Source organism: Urocampus carinirostris, chromosome 1 (assembly GCF_059441175.1).
Source record: "Urocampus carinirostris isolate Australia breed hairy pipefish chromosome 1, RoL_Ucar_1.0, whole genome shotgun sequence".
NCBI classification, from domain to species: domain Eukaryota; kingdom Metazoa; phylum Chordata; class Actinopteri; order Syngnathiformes; family Syngnathidae; genus Urocampus; species Urocampus carinirostris.
In genome coordinates this window covers 27,077,242-27,100,688 of record NC_142349.1, presented here as the reverse complement: position 1 = coordinate 27,100,688, position 23,447 = coordinate 27,077,242, and the positions used below count along the sequence as shown (strand labels likewise).

Here is a 23,447-nt window from a genome sequence, read left to right as displayed (position 1 = left end):
TGAAAAAAATGTAGAGAATCCCAAAAATTCTTAAAAGTGCGTTTTTTCTAGAGGAGAGGGAATTTTATGTACTGATATTATCAGTATGTGGTATAAGAATGGAGGTGGAATATAGATGTGTGTGTTGGTCTTAAGGTGTGTTATTTATCATCCCTAGGTGTAATCGCGTGAGTGTAAAGGGGCTACCTTTTATAGTGTTCGGAAAATGTCTGGGTAGCTGGGGCTTCGTATATTTTGAGTGTGAGACAATTACTTGACAGTATTCATTTTCTATTTGAGAGGAACACATCAACACAATAAAGATGCTATTTCCATTGTCACCAACAATGGCAGATTCTGATTTGCCTACAAGCACAGTGAACTTTGAGTGATTTTCAAGGAGGCAGAACTTTTTCAACCTAGCAACTGCGGCCCCAAGTTTATCTAAATTTAAGCAGCATCATCTAAACATTAAAACTGCCACCATGATCGTTGTAACAATATTAAATATATCAAAAACAGAGAATTTGTTAGGAGCACTTATTGTGCTGTTCCGTTATTTTGTAATAGTTGTTAATTAGGCATTCGGTTTTATTCAGGCATGTTTTGGCCATTTAGCGTATTGTGAAGTTTAAATGGTATCACATCTTGCCAAAAACAGAGTACTGTGTCATGTAGTTTTCATCAACAAGGAATGCACACTCAATTAAATACAATAAACCAGCGAGAAATTAGGGGCCAACCTACTTTTTGCTTTTTCGTTGTAACTACTATGTAAAATGTTGAAACAATTTGGTTCCACTTCACGATGGTGTCTCACATGATTTTGACTCTTGGAAAAGGTTCTCTCTTTTTTTGTTGCATTTTTGCTTCTCTCCTTTTTTGTTGCATTTTTGGTTTAAGTTTGAAGCCTGAAATGTGGCAATATGCCACCTGTTTATTGGGGAGCAATACTTTCTTCATGCACTATATTCTGGATTTCCTGTGATCGACCTAATTCGTTTGTCTATATCTCTACAGTGCAACACTGCCCGCACCAAGGCAAGCAAGACCATGAGTTCCAGTGTACCGAGAACTCTCTCAGTTTGGCTGTGCGGCAGAATCCACACGATTGCCCTTTGTGTGCTTCAGCCCTTGAAGAAGGCCCGGCGACCGTTGGAGAGAGTGCCAGCGGAGATGACGACGACGGGGACACTGTGAAGGAGACGGATAAGGAAGAGAACCACTTAAAGGAGAAGAGTGATGGGAATAAATCCAAGAAAGGAAAGAGAAAGAAGAGGAGTTGTTTGGGACACTGTAAGGATGTGTGGGATGAAATGAGGAGAAAACTCTGGGGCATCGTGGAGAGCAAGTACTTCAGCAGGGGCATCATGATTGCTATCCTCATCAACACCATAAGCATGGGAATTGAACATCACAATCAGGTAAGGCATTTTGTACCATCTTAAATCGTTTGCATTTATACTCCATTTAAAATACACATATCTTCAGTTAAAATCAGTATTCCAGCATATTCTGTGTTGTCTTTTTTTCATGTTCTGTGTCCTCATGCTGTGGTTTGGGTAATTTTCCTTGCCTTCACCAAAGTTTCTGATCAAGGTTTCAGAATAGTGGTCTGTGCACTATTTGGACCCTTTTTTTCACCTTGGTCAAAATCATTGCCAATGGGCCTAATGTGGCCGGCCACATCTTTAACGTGGCCTGCAAGATAATGCTGAGAGAAGTGCAAAATAAACAAGGACTTGTAAGTTTAAATATGTCCACTAGATGTCACCAAAACCAGGTACCACTTGCAAAGCATCCAGGTTAACTGCATTTGCTGACCACCTAAGAACATTGAGGAAACCCTTCTTGGTTTTATTTTACTCAATTCAAAGTCACGGAATGCTTAATGAGTTTAACACCCTTGCTTTTGTGATTAAGGGCTATAAAAATGAATGTGACTTGAGCCCTTCAATACTAGACTAGATGCATTAAAATGTTTGGATCTTGCCATTAAAGCAATGGTGATTATACTTATAAAATCCAAGTTATTTTGGAGGACGAAGTACTTCTTGCAGTCAAGGCAACGAATTGCCTTTTGGACTCATGGTGAGTTCAAATAGAGTCAGAACATTCAGATATATTTTAAAAAGATAGATTTAAAAGAACCTTTGGTCCTGAGTGTTTTTTTAAAGTTATGTCACAGGTGTTTGTTGTCGAAGTACTTTATTCAAAATCCGCTCTTTCAAAGGAGTTTACCTTGATAATTTGGCAAACGCTTAAAAGGAAGGTGTGTTTTATTTGACCACTAAATGTCAGTAAATGGTGTTGTGCAACCGAACAGGAATGCTAAAATACACAAAGAAGAATACAAACCATGGAGACTAAAGGTGTCGAAAATGCACCATTTTCTTTCTCTTTTTTATGCCAAGCCTTTTTGCAAATTTTGTGTACCTGTGGCAGCAAAATGGAAGATGATTATGCTAGCTCCCTTTAGGTGAGGTTCATGTTACGTAAAACATGCTAATTTCTGGACCCATGAGTATTTTAAAAATGCATGTTTATATGATAGTCATGTATTTATACTTTATATTTAAATCAATTGTTTTCATTAAAGGGACACTGTGCAATATTTGACTAGTAGATGGCATTGTTTTATGTACAAGGAAGAATGCCAACTACGGGGACTCAAAATTACCAAAAACCTCAATTTGCCATCAAAATCCAAAACTTTGTGAAATTTTGCTTAAACGTTTTTTCATTTTGGGCTGATGGAATGACGGCTGCGTCCTCTCCCCCGTAATCTTGCTGAAACCCCTCCTCCTCATCGTCCCTGATCTCTGAACTCTGACGGTGGCACAAAGTGCATGCTATAACAGGCATGCACACTAGGTTACTAGGCAGATTTTAAGCGATAGCCAGTTTGTTTACGTTCAGGAAACTCTGGCAGCGGCTAATAGCAGCGCATCATGTGGGATATTTCTGACTTTGTATCCCTTGTAACTGGAAGTGTTGACAAGTTGGGCTATAGTTTATTAAGATGCCTGTTTGCGCATTTCCTACAACTTGTGAAAAGCCGGCAAAAGTAGACATTGTTGGATAATGTTTTTCAAGAAATGTAAGGCAAAAAGGTACATTAATATTTTAGTTATTTCCTTCATCCTTTGTTTTTTTTTTTACATTATTTGTCTCTCGTTTTATGTTTATTCTGTAGTAATATAGGAATCACACTTCCCAGCCTCCCTGGTAAGGTCTATTCAGGGGTACTGGAGAGGAGGGTCCGCCAGGAGGTCGAATCTCGGATTCAGGAGGAACAGTGTAGTTTTTGTCCTGGCCCTGGAACACTGGACCAGCTTTACACACTCTGCAGGGTCCTTGAGGGTGCATGGGAGTTTGCCTGTCCGGTCTACATGTGTTTTGTGGACTTGGAGAAGGCATTCGACCGTGTTCCTCGGGAGGCCCTGCGGGGGGTGCTTCGGGAGTATGGGGTACCACACTGTTTTATCCAGGCTGTGCAATCCCTGTATGCCCGGTGCCAGAGTCTGGTCCGCATTGCCGTCAGTAAGTCGGATTTGTTCCCGGTGAGGGTTGGACTCCTGCCCTTTGTCACCAACTCTGTTTATAACCTTTATGGACAGAATTTCTAGGCGCAGCCTTGGTGGGGATGGAGTCCGGTTTGGGGGCCTCAGCATTGCGTCACTGCTTTTTGCAGATGCCGAGTGTGAAATGGCCGGGATGAGGATAAGCACCTCCGAGACCATGGTACTCAGCCGGAAAAGGGTGGCATGCTCCCTCCGGGTTGGGGATGAGATCTTGCCCCAAGTGGAGGAGTTCAAGTATCTTGGGGTCTTGTTCACGAGTGAGGGTAGGATGGAACAGTAGATCGAAAGACGGGTCGGTGCAGCGTCTGCCGTCATTCGGACCCTGTACCAGTCCGTCGTGGTGAAGAGGGAGCTGAGCCGAAAGGCAAAGCTCTCGATCTACCTGTCGATCTACGTTCCTACCCTCACCTATGGTCATGAACTTTGGGTTATGACCGAAAGAACACGATCCCGGATACAAGTGGCCGAAATGAGTTTCCTCCGCAGTGTGTCTGGGTGTTTCCTTAGAGATAAGGTGAGAAGCTCAGTCATCCGGGAGGAACTCTGTGTAGAGCCACTGCTCCTCCGCATTAAGAGGAGCCAGTTGAGGTGGCTCGGGCATCTGATAAGGATGCCTCCTGGACGCCTCCCTCGGGAGGTGTTCCGGGCATGTCTCACCGGCAGGCGGCCCAGAGGGCGACCCAGGACACGCTGGAGAGACGATATCTCTCGGCTGGCTTCGGAACGCCTCGGGATCCCGTCGGATGAGCTGGAGGAGGTGGCTGGGGATAGGGACATCTGGGCTTCCCTTTTAAGGCTGCTGCTCTCGCGACCCGACCTCGGATAAGCGGAAGATAATGGATGGATGGATGGAATGCTAATCGAATTGTAACATGTATTTGTTTCATGTGCTGCTCTTTATTACAAAATATATTATACTGTACTTTTGCTTGGCTTGGAACGTTTTAGCGCATTTACATTGCAAATGCGTCTCTACTTACAAAGTTTTAGGTTACAAAGCTTCGTCAAGAATAAAAAAAAATCCTAAATAGAGGTCCCACTTTAAATGCTAATATTTCGACCTATAGGTATTTTCAAAAAATTATGTTTGTTTGTTTTTTTCATTTAATGAATGAAGTATATTTAACCACTTGGAGGCGCTGTATAACACACACTGCCCCTAAACACCTACAAATCCCCTCAATGTCTGTGCATGACTATGCTGATCAAGCTTTGACGGTTGTGTTTTTGGGTGATAGACGAGGATGACGGTGTCCCTGTAAGGAGACTTCCTGACCGAGGTGTAAGCATTTAGCCTGGCCGCAGATAGGCGGCCTTTTACAAAATCCACCGACGAATGAGAACACTTGCTTGAAATTTGAGGGGGTAAACAGATCTTACCCCCTTTTTTCGGTATTTCTGGCATCCTCCCTCCCTTGCTACTTTTCCTAATTATTTTCCTCAAGAAACCCTTTGCATGCTGCTTTGCCAACTTAGCTTCCTGCCTTCCAAGCAATTTTATTTGCCGCCGTCCTTCCTTCCTGTTTCACCCCGAGTGTCTTGGCTTCTCTCTGACTCTCGCCATCTCCCCTTTTCTGCTTCCCTTACCCGTCCACCCCCGCGCTTTGACAGCGTACCGAATAGTTGCTTTCTCCCGTCTCTAAAAATAAACGAAGACTGAGGGGAGAGGGGGGATGGCGGTAGGAATAGTCGTCGGTTACAAAGCATTTTTCATCTCGATTTTGGGGGAGTTTGTGCACCCTCTACAGCGAGAATTGTCTCAGATACAAGAAGTTGTGTGTTTATTATTCATGGGTGAGGACCAACCCCATTTAGACCAGGAGTTTGAGGCAGCATTTAGAAATAGCGATCCCATACCTGTTAACCTTAGCCAATTGCTCCCCTTATTAATGATTGTAATTCCCCTTAATAAGCAGTAATAAACCTTATAAATATAACTCTGCATTCATTTACTCACAGCAAAGCAGACGATGTAAAATAAATATAAAGATAATTAGTTCAAACACGTATCTCCTTTACCAAAGAAAAAGCTTAACCAAATTCAAGTTCTTTCCCTACTGACGGCAAATTTAGTGATGCTTTTCATACGTGGCAGTGCAGGATTTCACAAACACCATCTATGATGACGTTGTCGTCTGCTACCGGCTACCAAGGTGATCCGGATTTGAGCCATAATGGGCAAGAGATTGGTCTGTTTTTTTTTAAAAAAAGTCTTCCCCAATTTGAAATTTGTACTGATCAGAATTGTATAAAAACCGGGAAAACGTATTAAAGTTGAAAGTTGTCCATGGTAATCAATGTGTAAGTAACATCTAGACATGTCAAGTCATGTTTTTTTTTGTATAGCCCTTAACAACACGAATTCACGAAGGCTTTAAGTAATAACAGAATATTGACAGCTCCCTGTTCCAAAATATTGATCAATGCAGCAGGTTCTAGATCATGGCGTAGATCAGGTCCAAGTACCAGCACATCTGCAACGAACTTTATGTCTCCCAAAAAATGTTGCTCTTCATTTTGTAGAATAGAGAAAATTAGCCCAACTTTGGCCTTGTTTCATTCAATGCCCATGCAATTTACAGTTAATTTCAAATGCCTAGTTTGTTCACGTTCCTCACATTCTTACCGAATCTTACTTAAGTTTTTCCACGGATATAGACCCGTCGCTAGTGTTTTAAGTCAGCTTGATATTATATAAAATATTCTACTGGAGGAGGCAGCTTTTTCAGTTATATATTTGGCATTGGTTGCTAGTGATTATACTGATGGTGATTTAATTAATGTATTATTTCATTTGTTCCCTGAGTCATTCATTAATGATGTTACTGTCCTACTTATATTTACAATTCACTTGCCCCACTTTGTTATTTTGTTTAATATTATTTAAAATTTATAATTGTCTTTATTGTCATTGTAACAACGTAGTAAACATTGTTCACAATGAGATTTGAAATGGCACTCCAAGATGAACATGTAATAAAGACTTAAACAAGAAAAAATAAGATAAAATACTGTCAAGACAAATAGACAAAAACAAGTATATTAGAGTGCTTGGCGACGGGCCGGAGTTGTAAGTGCATTGTAATAATAGTGCAATGAAAAAAATAGTACAATAACATTTAACAGCAACAACATTTCCAAATAAGTACAAAAATAAAGAATGAATACCCATTTTTTCCATACAACTTGCAAGATATACATTTGTCACAGTCTTGCACGCTTTCTTAGGGTGGTGATGACCCTGGGAAAGAAACTCTCTATGTCAGAAGGACCAGAACAGACCAGAGCGTTCGTTACAGTTCTTTATTTAGGGAAGCGTACAGGGCTAGCGGGAGACACGATGGCTGTCGGACGTCAGCAGCAGAGCCGGGAAGGTAGCTTCGGAACACGTAGCCAAATGGAGTGCGGAAGTCTAGCAGGTCAAGTTTACCGGGACTGGAGAGAAGATCATAGCATGGGACGGAAGCAGGTCGGATCGGAGGCAGGCCGAATCAGGTAAACAGATCAAGACGGAACAGGTAATCAGAAGAGTCATACAGGGTACAAACGTAATCCTCAGACGAAGAGGTCCGGGCGTAGAAATGATCTGAAATGATCTGCATTTATATAGCGCTTTTCAAGTCAATGACTTCCCAAAGCGCTTTACATTGTGCTTCACATTTCCCAATAGCGGCCGTGATCTGTGCAGCCAAGTAAGGTGCTAACCTGCTTATTGGGGGTAATTGGGGGTTCAATGTCTTACCCAAGGACACTTCGACATGTAACACGGACAAGCCGGGATTCGAACTGGGATCCCTTAATCCTAAGACGATCGCTCTACCTCCTGAGCTACTGCCGCCCCGTGCTTAAGAAGGGAAAATTAGCCAATCAGAGGGCGTCCACGTGATTGCTCCAGGTGACTCGAGTTAGCAATCACGACACTCTAAACCTACTAGAGGGCAACAGGTCAAAGAGTGGGTAGCCAGTGTGAGAGGAGTCCTTTAAAATGTTGTTGGCTCTGTTGTGGTATCACAACCTGGAAATGGTTCTGGGACTGGGCAGAGAGCAGCCAATTACTGTGTTTTATGTTGATTACTCTGTATATTTTTTTGTCCGCTCCTAGTATACCCCACTGTCACACTGTATGCCATAATACTATCCACTGTGGCTTGTTGTTGTTGTAAAGTGCTATATAATGTTGAAATGAGCGGTTTGACCAAAAAGCATCTTAAAAGGAACAGATATATCAATTTTCCACTCTAGTGTAGGTAATATTTTTCCCACTCTGAACAGTTGCAATTGACTGCTATCCAGATGCACAATGTATAAATGACAATATTTAAATAGCACACACTTCCCACTAACAGGGATTTGGTTAATGATTCATAACACATTCATACTCTTTTCACTCAAATCACTAAACCACTAGCTACTTTAAAGCCTTATCAAGCGTTTGGGGAAAGCGAAGTCTCCTCCTCTTGAACATGGTGAAATCAAATGTGTGCTGACAGTTTTCAGAAACGCATGTATTCATTAACGCTCTGACTCGTGTCCATCAATGACAAGACTGAAGGACTGAGATTTCTGTTCTCAAGTAACGAGTACGGTCTTTAGTCAGTGTCAACTTTAAAAAAAATCCAGGTTTTTACACACTTTGCTTGTCAAAAGTTTTACAAGTGTCACAAATTCGCTATGTTTCTGTGACTGCAATTTATATACAATTTACACCATTACAGTATCAAGCTTAACAGTTACAATACTGTTTGTTAAATAATGGAATAAAATAAAAACATATTGTAAATTACCTTTTTTTAACTGTATTTACAATGAAAAACATCTTAGTACTGAAATTACTATGAAAAACTATTTCTGAATGTTCAATCGATGAAGACCAACTTCTCACTAATCCACTTCACTATTGTGGTGTAAATACACATAGGGGGGATTGTATTTCAAACAGGAAGAGTGAATTCACATAGATTTTAGCTTAATTTGGAAGCAGTATTTGTTTGTAAAGGGTCCAAAAGACACCTGTCCATATGATTAATTAGCATCAGCATTTGTCAATTAAGTAAAAATCAGTTAATGCTTTTCCCTTCAAGTTTTATTAAAACCCACGACTACAGGTCCTCACAGTGACGCCCGCTTTGGGATTCGACCACATTGCAATTAGAACATTTGGAAAATGGCACAAGTCTATAACTCATGTATTTTTTTAAATGCCATGTCATGAACTTTTAAGCTTGTTGAACTGTTTTTTTTTCTCCAAAATGGGATTTTGACTTTTTCATTTTTCATTTGTGGTGAATCCTGGCAAACGTTGGCAAAAGCAATCCGTGTCCTGCCACGTGTTCAATTAAACTCCCAGGATTCTGGCTGAGTACTTGGATGAAGAATCAAGAGCTTAAAAGGACAGTTCAGTTGAGAACTTTAATTACAAAGAAACAAAATAGAAAAAAAAAGAATAGTCTAGAGGCTTATGAACAGGACTAAGTCATCCCTAAAACAAGCATTAAAAAATGGCTGACCACTGTTTTTAGAGGAAAGGGGTGTGGATTTGAAAAAAATAAAACTTAGCTTAAAAATAAAACTTAACTGAGATTTTCCAATCGAAATAAGGGAGTGACATCTGCAAACTAGACCTTTGTTAAAACTTGATCTAAATGGATTTTGCAGGTGGTATGATAAGATAATGGCAGACTTATCAGAACACCACTTAGAAACACTGGAAGAAAAAAGAAAGAAAGAAAAACTGCTGGGAAAGTACTGAATAATCCAAACATCAAATTAATATGTAAGTAAATACCTAATAGGTCGTGTGATTATCAGAGTAACGATGAGATGATTAAATTATACAACTAGTATAACTGGAAAACCCATGCAATTATGACTACATATTCAGTGACACATTTACATTATTCAACATAAGTCACTAGTCATACGAGTTGGGATCAGCATTGGTTTTTATAGCTGCCTTACTTTGGGCAGGACTGTTAACAAGTTTAGCATCAAATTGCTAATCAGTGTTGAGAATGTTACTTTGAAAAATAAATGAGTTAAAGTTAATCACAACCTTTTCCAAAACACAACTAAGGTGGTACCAGAGTTACTCTATAGTAAAAATAACTAGTTACCCAGGAAAGTAACTATTTCCGTTACTTTAAAAAGAAAATGTTATATGTAAAATAATTTAACATTTTCTGAGCAGTATTCGAGTCATATGAATTGAGAAGCACAGGGAGGTGTGTAGTAGAACCTTGTAATATTTATTGCACCCCATCACCAGCAGATTTATCCTGCACTTGAAGCGCAATACAAATAAACAGCAAACAATATAATACAATAACAATCAGTAATAAACAATAAAAGTGAGTTGAATAAATTAAATCTATCTCTCATAAACTGAGACAACAGGTCAAGTAGACATAGCCTACTGTAATGCCTTGTAATTTGTTCATAACAAAAGTCAACAGTAAAACTGTATAAAGTTTCACTCTATAGGACAATTCATGATCTTTAGTCAGACAATTGCGAGCATTAAGACAATGGTTCCCCCAACTTTTGCAGGCCCTTGGCTCCCCAGTGAATTTCTTGTTACCACTTGAAGCTCATTAAAATAGTGGTCCAGAGAATTTTAGAAATAAAACATCACAAAATAACATTCCATTTATTTTTTTTGACATGTCTTCATAACCAAACAAAGTCAACATCTAACATAAATAACATGTGAAAAAAGGAAATAATGAACTCTTAAAAAAAATCAAGAACATTTGCACACTCTAAAAGATAAAATGTACGCACTTAAAATAGCCCACACCAAACAAAGTAAACAAGTCAAGTCAAGTCATTTTTATTTGTATAGCCCTAGATCACGAAGAGTCTCAAAGGGCTTCACAGATTATTACACTATATTACACAGACTATTTTTCAGCCGACGAGAAGAGTAGGTTATTCATATGCTATGGAGTAGAAGTGAGTTTTAAGCTTAGATTTAAACATTTCCACTGAGGTTGCAGATCGGATCTCAGGGGGAAGAGCATTCCACAGCACCGGTGCCCGGATGGAGAACGCTCTCGAACCAGCAGAACACTTCTTTGCTCTTGGGATCACCAGAAAACCGACACTCTCAGATCGTAGGCTTCGGACCGGGACATAGGGGCAAATCAGATCTGAAAGATAAGAGGGAGCAAGTCCATGTATGACTTTGTATAATACTAAGAGAACCTTGAAATCACATCTAAGGCTAACTGGGAGCCAATGCAGGTTAGCCAAAATCGGTGTTATGTGATCTTACTTTTTTGTCCTAGTAGGAAATTGTGGTGCACTGTGTCAAAAGCAGCACTAAGATCCAGCAGCAGCAAAAGTGATGAACAGCCAGAATCCATTGCCAGTAGGAGATCATTTGTTACCTTGATCAGAGCTGTCTCAGTAGAGTGGTTAGCCCTGAATCCTGATTGCATGGATTCAAAAAGGTTATTCTCGGATATGAAATCATTCAGCTGCTGTGCCACTACTTTTTCAAGTACTTTAGAAAGGAAAGGTAGGTTTGACACAGGTCTATAATTACTTATGATTTCTGGATCAAGGTTGGGTGGTTTCAGTGTGGGTTTAATAACGGCGGACTTAAAAGCTGCTGGAACTACACCTGAGGAGAGTGATATGTTTATAATATTTAGAACTGAAGGTCCAAGGATGCCAAAAAGACTTTTAATAAGTGAACCTGGGAGCGGGTCGAACTGGCAAGTTGTCGGTTTGGCCGCATTCACCACCTGTTTGAGATCATCAAGTGACAGTTCACTAAAACGGGACAATTTCCCTGGACAGCCACCCTGTCGTGCATCTGTAGATTTCAGCCCTTTAATATGTGTGGTATTAATAATGTCTTTAGCAATTTCTTCCTGTATGCATTGAATCTTCTTAGTAAAGAAGACCATTAAGTCATGAGCAGAGTGCGTCGAACTATCTGCGATAGTCTGTTGCCTTGTAGGCGATGCTACAGCGTCAGAAAGGACTTTTGGATTGTTCTTTTGAGACGCAATCACCTTCGAAAGGTAGGCCGATTTTGCAGAGGCAGGGCCGCTTTATACTTTAACAAGCTGTCACACCAGGTTTGATGGAAAACCTCAAGCTTGGTAGCGCGCCATTTTCTTTCCAATGTCCTGCATTCTTGTTTAAGGGTTCTAGTTTCATCAGTAAACCAAAGCGTGCGTCTTTTAGGACGTGATTTTAGCTTTATGGGACACTAGTCAGGGTAGTATTGAACTCATTCATGAGTGAGTCAATCGAGCCATTGTATGAAGTAAAGGACGCAACTGCTCCAGGAAGGAGTTCAAAGAGCTCAGAAACTGTGCCAGTGCTTATATTGCGTCCGCTAAATCCTTCAGCTTTTTTAACACTACATTTAGCTAGCACCTCAAACGTAACTAAATAATGATCCGAGATAACGGTAGTACGCGGTAACACCATAATGTTTGAGGTTAAAACTCCTCGAGTCAGAACCAAGTCTAGCGTGTTTCCACCTTTATGGGTTGGCAAATCAACCAGTTGATTAAAACCAAATGCATCAATTAGAGACCTAAACGCAATAGTAAGTGAACTGAGTGGGGAGTTCATATGAATGTTAAAGTCCCCCATAATTATAATTTTGTCTGCATAGGTTACTAGTTCAGACAAAAGTTCAGCAAATTCGTCTAAGAAAGTTGTGTATGGCCCAGGTGCGCGATAGATAGTTATTACATAAATTGACAATAGAGAGGACGGCATCACAAGAGCCTCAAACGCCTTGTAATTATTAGAGGTACGAGGATTAAATTTGAGCGTTTTTTCAGAAATGAGCGTGACACCGCCACCCTTTTTCAACGTGTGTGCTACATGGCTACTCGCGTAGTCAGGGGGTGAAGCATAATTTAGCGCTAAATACTCATCCGGGCGTAACCAAGTTTCACAAAGACCCATAGAGTTAAGTTTATAATCACGAATAATGTTATCAACAAGTAAAGCTTTAGGAGCAAGCGATCTAATATTTAAAAGGCCAAATTTTAGCTTTGCTGAATCATTTGACTTAGCTGAAGTCTTTGTAGTCTTTGTAGAGATCGTCAAAAGATGTCGCCGTTGGGGCCATTCGTGAGCGTTGAGTGTAAAGCGTCGGTTGTCCGGCGAGGAATGAATGGTGGAATTAGTCACATCCTCGCGTCCTTCTTGCTCCTTAGACTTCGTACGCTTCACACATCTACCCGCACGGCAACCACACTTCTGTTTTCTGTCTTTACGGCGCCGTTGTCATCGTTTATTAGGAGGAATAGTTGTCCACAAGGATGCCGGATCTCTTTGAAGTTCGCTCGGTATATCAGAGGCGGTGTAAAAAGTGCCCGAAAAGTCGAAATTTAGACGCCCACCAGACCGAATAAGTTCGTCCCTACTCTAAGTATTTTTGGCCACACATGTGTCCAAAAATGAAAGCAAAAAAGACAAGAGAACGGCAATAAATAAATAGAAGATTAGCTGGAGAGCGACTCGCCGCAGCATCCATGCGCGCCGCCATGTTGAATCCGCAAACAAAAATAAATTGTGCACATTATAAAAACCTAAACATTGCACACTAGAAATAATCCACATACTCTTAAAGCTGTAAACATGACATATCTGCAATTAGTGTAATCTAAAATTTACCATGTACTACTGCATCATGTTCATTAGTGCAAGAAAAGTATTAATTCAAACCCACCATTCCTGCTAACTTAGGGTTAGGGTTAGGGTTAACACTACTGCTACAACTATCTATTACTCTTATTATAACATTTCACTATTGGACATTTTTAGCTACAGTCACAGCATTGGTTATTTATTTGTGCCTTTGCAAACTTTTTTTGTACGGCGCGAAGGGCGCAAATGCTGTTTTGATGGAGGTTTGTTTACCTCTCACTCCTTTTGTAGATGCGCCTTCTTCGTCTTTTACTTGTAATCCTTTTTGACATGCCGTGTATTGTAATATGTGATCATTTTTAAGGTGCTGGTACAAATTACTTGTGTTTCCTCTGGACCTAGCTACTACGCAAAACAAATTCTGCAACTAGGGTTTTTTTTCTTTTCCACGTCCGCTTCGTCAAAACCAAAATAGCTCTTTTTAGAAAACCGGCTTTTGTCAGCTTATATCACTAAAAAGAGCCGGCTCTTTCGACTGCCAAATCGCTCTTCAGGTTTGTTGTTTAACACATATACTACCATTTATTATATATTATTATGAATGGCTCAAAAGGGGGAAAATAAAGCAAAATTAACACTTAAACGTTAACACTGAAGACACAGGGAACAAATTAAAGAATGTATAACTCCATAGAGAAAAAGACAAATACAAAAAAATACAAAACAGATGTAAAGTCGACAGCAAAGAATCCCTGAAAAAAACGCGTGTTGAAGGGAACCAGCTCTTGATTGGTGAGTAGCCACTTCCAAGAACCCGCTGATAGAGCCGTTTAGTTTGCGGGCTACACAAGTCGGTTTCCACCGTATTCACAAACTCGCCTTTTCTTTTTGCACATTCATATTCGTAATTGTTTTCCATCTGTTTGGTATTCGCTACTTTGAATGGTGACATGATTCAAAAGGACTAGACGTAAACAACTTAGAGGAGAGCGGAAAACAGCTTAAATCAAAGGTGCTGGGCTGTAGAACATTGGCTTGTTTTTTAAAACACTACAGTGTTTTGTAGCTTTTCATTCTGGATGCAAGTGCCAACATAGTATTAGCCAAAGCACAGCAGTCACAAACCACCGTGAGACCCCACTTTGGCAGCGAGTCCTGTTTGGCTAGAATGCATGTTTACGGAGCTTGGAACACTCCAGATGTTATCAAACAGTTTTCAGATAAATGGATCAGCTTCTGTATTGCTCAGTTGTCTCAGATGACATTTTTTTCTCCTACCAACATAAGAGCTGCACCTGAGTTTGTTAAATTTGAACTAAGTTGCAGTTTCTCTTTCCTCTTATCTTACCTTGATCACTTTTACTTACCTTTTCCTCTTTGTGATTGACAGCAGGATATTGATTTAGAAGAGATGGGTTTCCTTGATAATGAGACTTGGAAAAAAGGAAGGAAAGGGGGAGTTGGGAGACTGCAGGGGATGAAGATAGATTGGGAGGAAAAGCGGATTAAAAGGCTGGGTAGAGGTGTGCAAATTTGCTTTTCCCCTGACATGCTCTGACAACTCTGTCGCAGCAGGTCGGCTGTTTTGACTGCTGACACAGAAAACAAGTCTGTGCTATCAGAGCGATCGTGCCATTTCAATGCACATACACGCTTTCTAAATTGGTTATGTAAGCATTCTATACAAACTGAATAAAATAAGATCAATTGTTTGGTGCTTCTTCAGCTTTCCAAAATACAATTCGTAATTTTTCTACTGATGCTTTCAAATCCCTTTGTCTAATACAACGTAATAATGAACTGTTTGCAATATTTAAGTATCTCGAGGCCAGGCTCTTTTTAGCCATGAAAATCTCTCATCTTTAGCCGAAATTAACCGTTTTGAAGTAAAAAACAGTGACCAGAGAAAATGTTTTGAAGTGGGGAGGTGGCTATTGTGGTATTTTCCTGGGTTGATTTGACATTTTGGTTGGTGCGTTTGCATTAAAATAAGTGTATTTGTCATGATTACTAATGCGGGGCACCTGAGGCTGCCTCGTTGGCGCCAACAGTCACGGTCCCTGATTGGCTGTTGGACTCTTTTTAAACTCCCGTCTTCCTGAAAGAACTCGTCAGATCGTCTGCGAACCTATGCTCCCAGCTAGGCAAGCTTTTGTGACTCTCCGACTCTATCCTGCCCTCTTTTCTGTCTGTTACCCGTTGCGGACCTCTTTTCTGGACCCGTTTATGTTTTTGCTCCTCCGCCCCGGCCATCGATCTGTTTTTCTCGCTGTCAACGACTACCTTCGCTTGACACGGAAGTGCCACTTCCGCGTTCCAGCTATCTGCTACCTGTGACCGACAATCATCGGATCGTGGATGCAAGTCCTCTTTTCTGAGTAAACGAACGCAATTGGGTCCCGTCTTCGTTCCTGGTCTGTGACAGTATTTTGCGCGGGCGGTACTGTATTTATCCGTTTGTAACACACAGTACATCAAATATTATTAACATACTATGTTTTGTAACGAATGTTGGAATGAAGAAAACAGAAAGTTGTCCAGACAGATATAAATAAACACAAAAAAGCACAACTTGTCATGATTGCCCATTGTCCTCACCTGTGCCCGCTCCCTTGGCGCCAGCTGCTGCTCGTTGCCTGATTGGTTAACCTCCTATTTAAGCTCAACACTTCCTATCTCTCTTTGTCTGTCTGTCAGCGAACTTTCGCACATGCAAGGCAAGCACTATTTGACTGTGGCTCCCGTCTGTCCCATCCGTACCTGTATCCTGCTCGTCTGCCCCTGGCTCCCCGATCGTCTCCGGCTCCCTGACTTTTTCCTTCCTTCGACCACGCTCCGATCTCCTGCCTCAGCTACTCGACCAGTGTTTGCCCACTGACCACGCTCTGATCTCAGTAGCCTAGATGGTAGGGCGCCCGCTTTGAGACTGGGAGGTCGCTGGTTCGCGCCTCGGCCGAGTCATACCTAAGACTTATAACATTGGTAAAATGGCGGCGCCCTCTGTTGGCTGCGGCTGCATCGGCTCGCTACAACGGGTCAGGTGTATCGACATTTCGTTCTTACAAAGAATGACAATACAAAGGAAATTATTATTATTATTATTATTATTATTATCTCCCGTCCCGACTACTCAACTCGTTTCTGCCCATTAACCACGCTAAGATCGCCCGTCCCGGCTACTCGATTCGTTTCTGCCCATTGACCAAGTTCCGATTGCCCGTCCTGGCTACTCAACTCGTTCCCGCCTTCTGACCACGCTCCGATTTCGTGAGCTCCCTGCTCCTCCTGCCCAGGGATCGTCGGATTGCTGACGCTTGCTTTCCCATACCTGACTTCTCAGCTTCCACAATAAAGATTGTTGTGAAACGTTGCACGTTTGGGTCTACCATTTGTTCTGGTTCTGACACAACGAGGGAAACAACTCTTTGATGTATCTGATGATGAATCTGAATTTGAAGGACATCAAATAAATACATTGTAAGTTTGATGCCGGTATTGTGTTCAGAGTTGTCAATAAATGATTTCAATTATGGTTGCATGCATTCAACGTTTGTCACTTTCACTACAGTGGTACCTCGACTTACGAAATCAATTTGTTCTGGCAGTAGCTTCGAAACCCTGAAAATTTAGTAAGGAAAGGCACATTTTCTATGTTAATGCACCCACTCATTCCAAGCCCTGCAAAAGCATGATTTTTTTTTAATCATATAAGAGCTTCAGAACACGAAACAAGTTCATGTTAAAATTAGATAACCACACAAAAAACAGAAAACGACAGGAGTATAATGTAAAAAAAAATCTGTCGGAAATGTGCGAGGCAGACGTAGCTATAGCCTGATTTATCAACACTTTTTCCGGGTGTGTCCTTTTTACAAATTTCTCGACTTCATGTAATTCTGCTAAAATGTCCTTGATTCGGGCTGATTGATCGATGGCTGCTCCCAGAAACCCTCCCCGTCAGTGAACTCTAAACTATGACAGTGACACAAAGAGCATGCTGGGAGCACGCATGTACACTGGTTGCAAGGCAGATTTGAAACGATAGCCAGTTTGTTTATGTTCAGGAATAAGTGGGAGTGGTGAATAGCAGCGCACACTGTACTGTATTATTGACTTCTTATCCTTAAATGCCTTTGTAACTAGAAGCAATACTTTCCCATTCAGGTACTTTGTCACCTGACACTTTCGTAATTACATACATTCGTAAGTAGGGGTAACACTGTGCTCAGATTTAGATAAAAAAGTCAGACAAGAATGTAAACGATTTTTGATAAAAAAAATTGGGGTGCGCATTCTATAAAATAAATACAGTATTTCCTTCACACTCTTCTTACCTTTTTAAGCCCTGACCCATGTCTATGCCTGGTTTTTATTTCAAACTTTTTTTTTTCATTTCCTTCCCACAGCCAGATGAGCTGACCAATGTGCTGGAGATCTGCAACATTGTTTTCACCAGCATGTTTACCCTGGAAATGATCCTCAAGCTGACTGCCTTTGGCTTCTTTGATTACCTGAGGAACCCCTACAACATTTTTGATGGAATCATCGTCATCATCAGGTTTGGCTTTGCATCCTTTTTTCATTAATTAATAAACAGCCTTTAGAATCTTACTTTTTTTTTTAAATCTCACCTGGGGCAAACTTTTACAAGACAGTTTATAAGTAAGTGTAGTCTACATTTGATTGTATTACAACAACAATGATGGCGGAGGGAGCAGAGGCCTGGATGCTAGACTTAGAAAGCTACCCGAGAATCTAGCACACCCAAGTACCCTCCTGACCAACGGCAGATCCGTAGGACACAAAATTAATAAATTGGATTCCTGAATCACTAAGAACAGTTTTGTCTAGAATTCTCTAGAAGTATCTTTTGTCACAAAAACGTGGCTCCACCTGAGAATCTCTAACACTAAAGTCCAAGTGACAGGTCACATGCTACATCAGCCGGACCTTGATAAAAAGTCCAGCAAGAGCAGGGAGGCGAGGTGGATATGCTTATTTGCATAACGAGTGGGGTAATAACATTGGATTATGGACTCACATTGTTTACCCTTCTGTAGACCCTTCTATCTCTCAAGGGAGTTGACTGCAGTCATTGTAAATGCTGTTTACATTTCACGGGATGCTTATATTAGCATAATACCAAATCTCCTGCTCGCTGCTAAAAACATCACTGGTGACTTCAATAAGGCCTGCCAAAGGACTGTACTCTTTAAATCCATTGACACTCAGATTGTGCAACCAGGGGAAATAAAACACTTGACAATGTGTACAGCCACATTAAAGATTACAGAACCTCCCGCTTTCCCACCTGGATGGATTCGATCTCCTCTGTCTTTCTCTGACTCCAATTATACTGTACAACCCTCCAGAGTAAAGAAAAGCCTGTGACAAGAAAATGCAAACATGGCTTGAGGGATCACTCTCTCAGCTTCAGGACTGCTGTTAATGGACATGCTGGACGTACAGGTGTTCACTGACACTGAACTTTCATACATAAAAATGCATGAACAATGACACGGCGAATAAAAGAATAAGGATATTTGCCAAACCAGAAACCTTGGATGACTAGCAAAGTTCATACTCTCCTGAAACACAAAGATAATGTATCCAGGTATTGGCACGAGGCCCTTTACTGCACAGCCAGGGCTGACCTGAAGAGATGTATTAACATTGCCAAGACAGCTTATACGAGGAGGGTGGAGGACCACTTAGCCAAAAAAGACTTGAGAAGGATGTGGCAGGGACCTCAACAAATTGTAAACTCCAGAGGCAACAAACCGGTGACTTTTGCAGCTTCATGGCCCTCTAAGAAGACGGCAGATGGTAGAGAGACACCACTCTATCAAACTGCTGAGTCTCACATGACATCAGGAGCCGTGGTGTGGATGGCCCATCAGCGGCTCCACTTTCGAAGTGGTCAGGAAAGATAACCTGGAACAGAAGCTCTGTATAGTACATTCTTGCATACGGAATCACTGTGTGGTATGCATGGAACACGGATGAGGACAAGATAAAAACTTACAAAGTGTCATTAACATAGCCCAAAAATCTACTGCTCTCTGCCCACCCTGAGGGAAATTGCTGGATTTCCATACCGCAGCTGAGCCAACAACCTTTTAGGCTACAGATCCTTTAAAACCAAAACAATTAGGCTTAGACACAGTTTCTTTCCCATGGCCATTACCACTCTAAAGCACACATGACTGTTAAAAAAACTAAACTATTTATTTTGCCTATATGTAGCAAAATGTATATTCATTCATATTTTGTTCCTACTCTTGTATTGTAAATATGTTGATGCTAATGTCATTGCACTATTTTTCACTGCAATTTTTTTGTTGCACTATTTTGATGCACCAGTCTATAGTACCTACCTTGTAAATATTTTCTTTCAATCCTGATATTTTTTGTCACCTATTTTTTCTCCTTTCTGTCTTTTTCATGTTTATCCTGAGGTGCCATGTCTAATCTCTTTGTTAACAATGTTCACTACGTTATCAATGAGAATTTTAATTCTATATATGAAACATGTCTGTCACCTGTTAATCTGCAACACTTTCTTTTAGACCTTCAATTTGAATCTGCAAAAGGTGGAACTCATTCACTGCTTGCCCATTTAAAATGTGTATTTGACGATCAGTGGCAGCAAAACGATTAACTGTTTTACTACTTCTCCTTTCTACTTCTTCTCTTCTTTTATTCAATCCTTTAGTGTGTGTGAGATTATTGGTCAGGCGGACGGTGGCCTGTCAGTGCTGAGGACCTTCAGGCTTCTGCGGGTCATTAAACTGGTCAGGTTCATGCCTGCCCTGAGGCGTCAGTTGGTGGTTCTGATGAAGACCATGGACAATGTGGCAACCTTCTGCATGCTGCTCATGCTTTTTATCTTCATCTTCAGGTATTAACAGCCCGTGTCTGATATCCGTGCGTGCTTCGGTGTTTACTACTGCACATAGATCTTCACATTATAAATTGAGTCTTGATCAATAGGCTTTCAAACCAGCAATAAATTGAATTGTAAAATAAAACCTCATCTGAAAAGATAACAGATTTAAGTCCTGTTAAAAGCCCAGGTAATCGTGAGCAAAAGGCTTGAAAATTATGTGTGCAGAACATTAGGTTGTATTAGATATTAAAGTCCCTGATCATCATTTCCCAAAGCCCTGTATGTCTAAGCAATTTCCTCTTTGGCTCTGTTTGTTTTGCTTGATCATAAAAGGATATGATTATGTTTTTGTAAATTCGACTGACTGCAGGGTGTATAGAACTAAACAGCTTTATAAAATTAAATAGTTTTGGCTCAAACTAAACGACAACAATGACTCGAGAAATGCAGCAAAGATAAATCACAACAAAATGCACACGGCACAATCATTTGCATACCGTTTCACCACCAAAAAAGCTGATCTTTCATATATACTTGTACCTCAATGTTGATGAGACTTTCTGATTAGACTTAACATCAGATCTTATCTACTCAGTTTTTACTTGAATCGATCCCATAAAGAGTATATCATAAACTGAAGAATATTGTACAGTAAAGCAAAAAATTAAGCAATAGTGATTGCTTCTAAACTCAATATGAACCCTTTATTTGCAATGTTGAGTACATTTTTTTGCAAAATATGGATTAATACATGATAAAGAAATGACTATTACCAACCTTTGCATTGATTTTGCAAAGCGGGTCATGATGAGCAATTCTTAATTTAGAAATAGCTAGTAATGTTCTACTATTAGACATAATAGTCAATTAGTCATGTTTAACTCCAGTCCAGATCAGTTCAGTCCATGTCCTAGGTATGATTAGTAATTGTTACCTGATTTTTTTAAAGAATTGAAGGAAAAAACAAACCAAACCATCAACAATCACCGACTTCAAAATTGAAGAAAAAAACTCATCTATCTGCTTGGTGTCTAGAATATTTTGCAAAGGGTGATTTCAGAGACTAAGTTATAAATTCCGATTTGTGTACGTGTGTTTTTAATGTGACTTATAAGTTCCGAAACACATTTTCATGAAAATGTACAGCTGTACTTTAGGCATTTGTGGGTGTCTTTAGTCAGGTGTCATGTCATGAACCCCAATAAAAACCAACAAAATTGATCCATATCTGATTTCGGGTTCAAGCGGCTCTGGGGCTGCATGGGCTCTTTGGCGCTCCGTGACGCTTTTTCCTACAAACCACGGCCCCAACAACCTCGCCCATGTAGAATGCCCAGCAACGCCAAGCCCTGTAAAGCGAGGGCATTATGCTAGTTCCAAATAAGTAAGCTTGCATCTTCGGACTCCTCTTAGCTAACAGTTAGTCCAACGTAGAATAAATGGTTCCGGGAAAGTTAAATGTGTTTTGTGCCGTGTTTTTCTATTTTTTTTTTCCTTTTCTTTTTTCAAAAATAAACGGGAGTGTGGGAGAGGATTTCACGGTTTAGCTTTCTAAAGTCTTTTTCGTGTCGCAGTATCCTGGGAATGCACATCTTTGGTTGCAAATTCAGTTTGAAGACTGATGCAGGAGATACTGTTCCTGACAGGAAAAACTTTGATTCCCTCCTCTGGGCCATCGTAACCGTCTTCCAGGTGAAGATGTTTAACAGTATTCATATATCATAGTTATAGGAAAATAAACAAATCCTTCACAGTGTGTGTCCCGGTTTGTAGATTCTGACACAGGAGGACTGGAACATGGTGTTGTACAATGGCATGGCTTCTACTTCTCCATGCGCTGCCCTCTACTTTGTAGCCTTAATGACATTCGGAAACTACGTACTTTTCAATTTACTTGTGGCCATCTTGGTGGAGGGTTTTCAAGCTGAGGTAAGTCCTAGCACAGTGGTTCTTTTCAATCTCGCCTGCCAAAGAGAAATGGTAAAAATAAATGATAAGATTTGTTCAAGAAAGACTCTGCTAATACAAATAGTGTACTTTTGGTGTCATATATTTTACATTAAGACAATATTTATTGCGTTTTATGAAACAATCTGAGCTATCACAATGAATTTTGGGTTTTGGAATCCATTTTAACAAATATATTGCTTAGGAAGGGACAAACCATAGTCATATGCATTGATAATAAGCTTTTCAAAGCCAATTTGATGAAATGTTCTATTGCTAAACAAATATCAAATTAATATTACATGCATGTGTCTGTAAGTATGTTCTTTGAGAAAATTGGTCTTCTTTCCTATTGTATTGCCATTGTATCAGATTCCAGACTCTGTATGAAATCATCAATCAATATTTCCCCCTTCCCTTATCCAACCCAAAAATGTTAACCCAATTTGCCAGCAACTTTTGTTTGCTCACCCATGTCCTTGCATTTCATTGTGCAGGTATGAAATCAAAGTTGTAATATTTGTGAAACTGTTTCTCTAAATATTGGATTCACTCATTCAATTATATGTTTTAAAATTCCATAGACAGATCCATAACGGCATTAAAAAAGGCTGCTCGAATGCAATTTGAAATGTATTATTCCATTGCAGTATAATCTTAAAAATAAATATATAGCAACTTTTCACTTTGCTGAGCAACGCTTCAATTATGTTATAATGTATTTTTTTCAAAATATGAATTTATCATCTACTGGGTCCTCAGGGATGATAAGGAAATTATATTTGGTTTTTTTAAACCAACGGCAAGAGGACAGTTAGATATTAAAAAAAAGTTTGTTCATGTTTTAATTTTACCTTGGGTGTTCCCTGTAATTTGGAGTCGAATCGAAAACAAGTCCTACAAACCACAAGGAACATTTCAAATTACTGATACTCAAAGTGACCAAATCGACCAATTCTTCTAATTTTTTTTGCCCTGCCTTTCACATGTCTTTTGTTGTGTTGGGGTATCATAAGCAGCAAGATGGCTGACAATTATGTCATCTCCCTCTACGTGAGTCTCATGTTATGTAAAATAAATATAATTTCTTGACTTACAAGTATTTTAAAAATGGTCGTTTATATGCTAGTTAATGTATTTGTGCTCATTATTCAAATCATTTTGTTTAGTTATATAAAATCTAATGATTGTCCAAATCCTTAACATCTGATACACACCTGTACTATAAAAAAACGGTAAACAAGGACCAGGTTATCTGCATACATTAAAAATCTTGTTATCATTACCCACAAGACATTCTGTAATTACTCAACTGAACGTATGTTGTTATTGAAAAAAATAGGGGAAGAATTGAGTTTTTTACTTATGTTGTAAATAACATAAAAAGGGACTGATATCCCCATTTGAACTGAAATTGTTTTTTTTAC

General features: G+C 40.0%; 1 protein-coding gene across 1 annotated transcript in view; it reads left to right on the top strand.

Moving 5' to 3' along the window:
• The window catches only part of LOC148374127 (voltage-dependent T-type calcium channel subunit alpha-1I-like), a 229,772-nt gene that overhangs the window by 161,335 nt on the left and 44,990 nt on the right, over positions 1 to 23,447 (top strand). Inside the window, exons 10-14 of the mRNA XM_088332864.1 lie at positions 1,000 to 1,403; positions 17,591 to 17,742; positions 19,900 to 20,085; positions 21,648 to 21,765; positions 21,847 to 22,002. Of these exons, the coding sequence (XP_088188990.1) occupies positions 1,000 to 1,403; positions 17,591 to 17,742; positions 19,900 to 20,085; positions 21,648 to 21,765; positions 21,847 to 22,002 (1,016 nt within the window). The remainder of the gene's footprint in view (positions 1 to 999; positions 1,404 to 17,590; positions 17,743 to 19,899; positions 20,086 to 21,647; positions 21,766 to 21,846; positions 22,003 to 23,447) is intronic.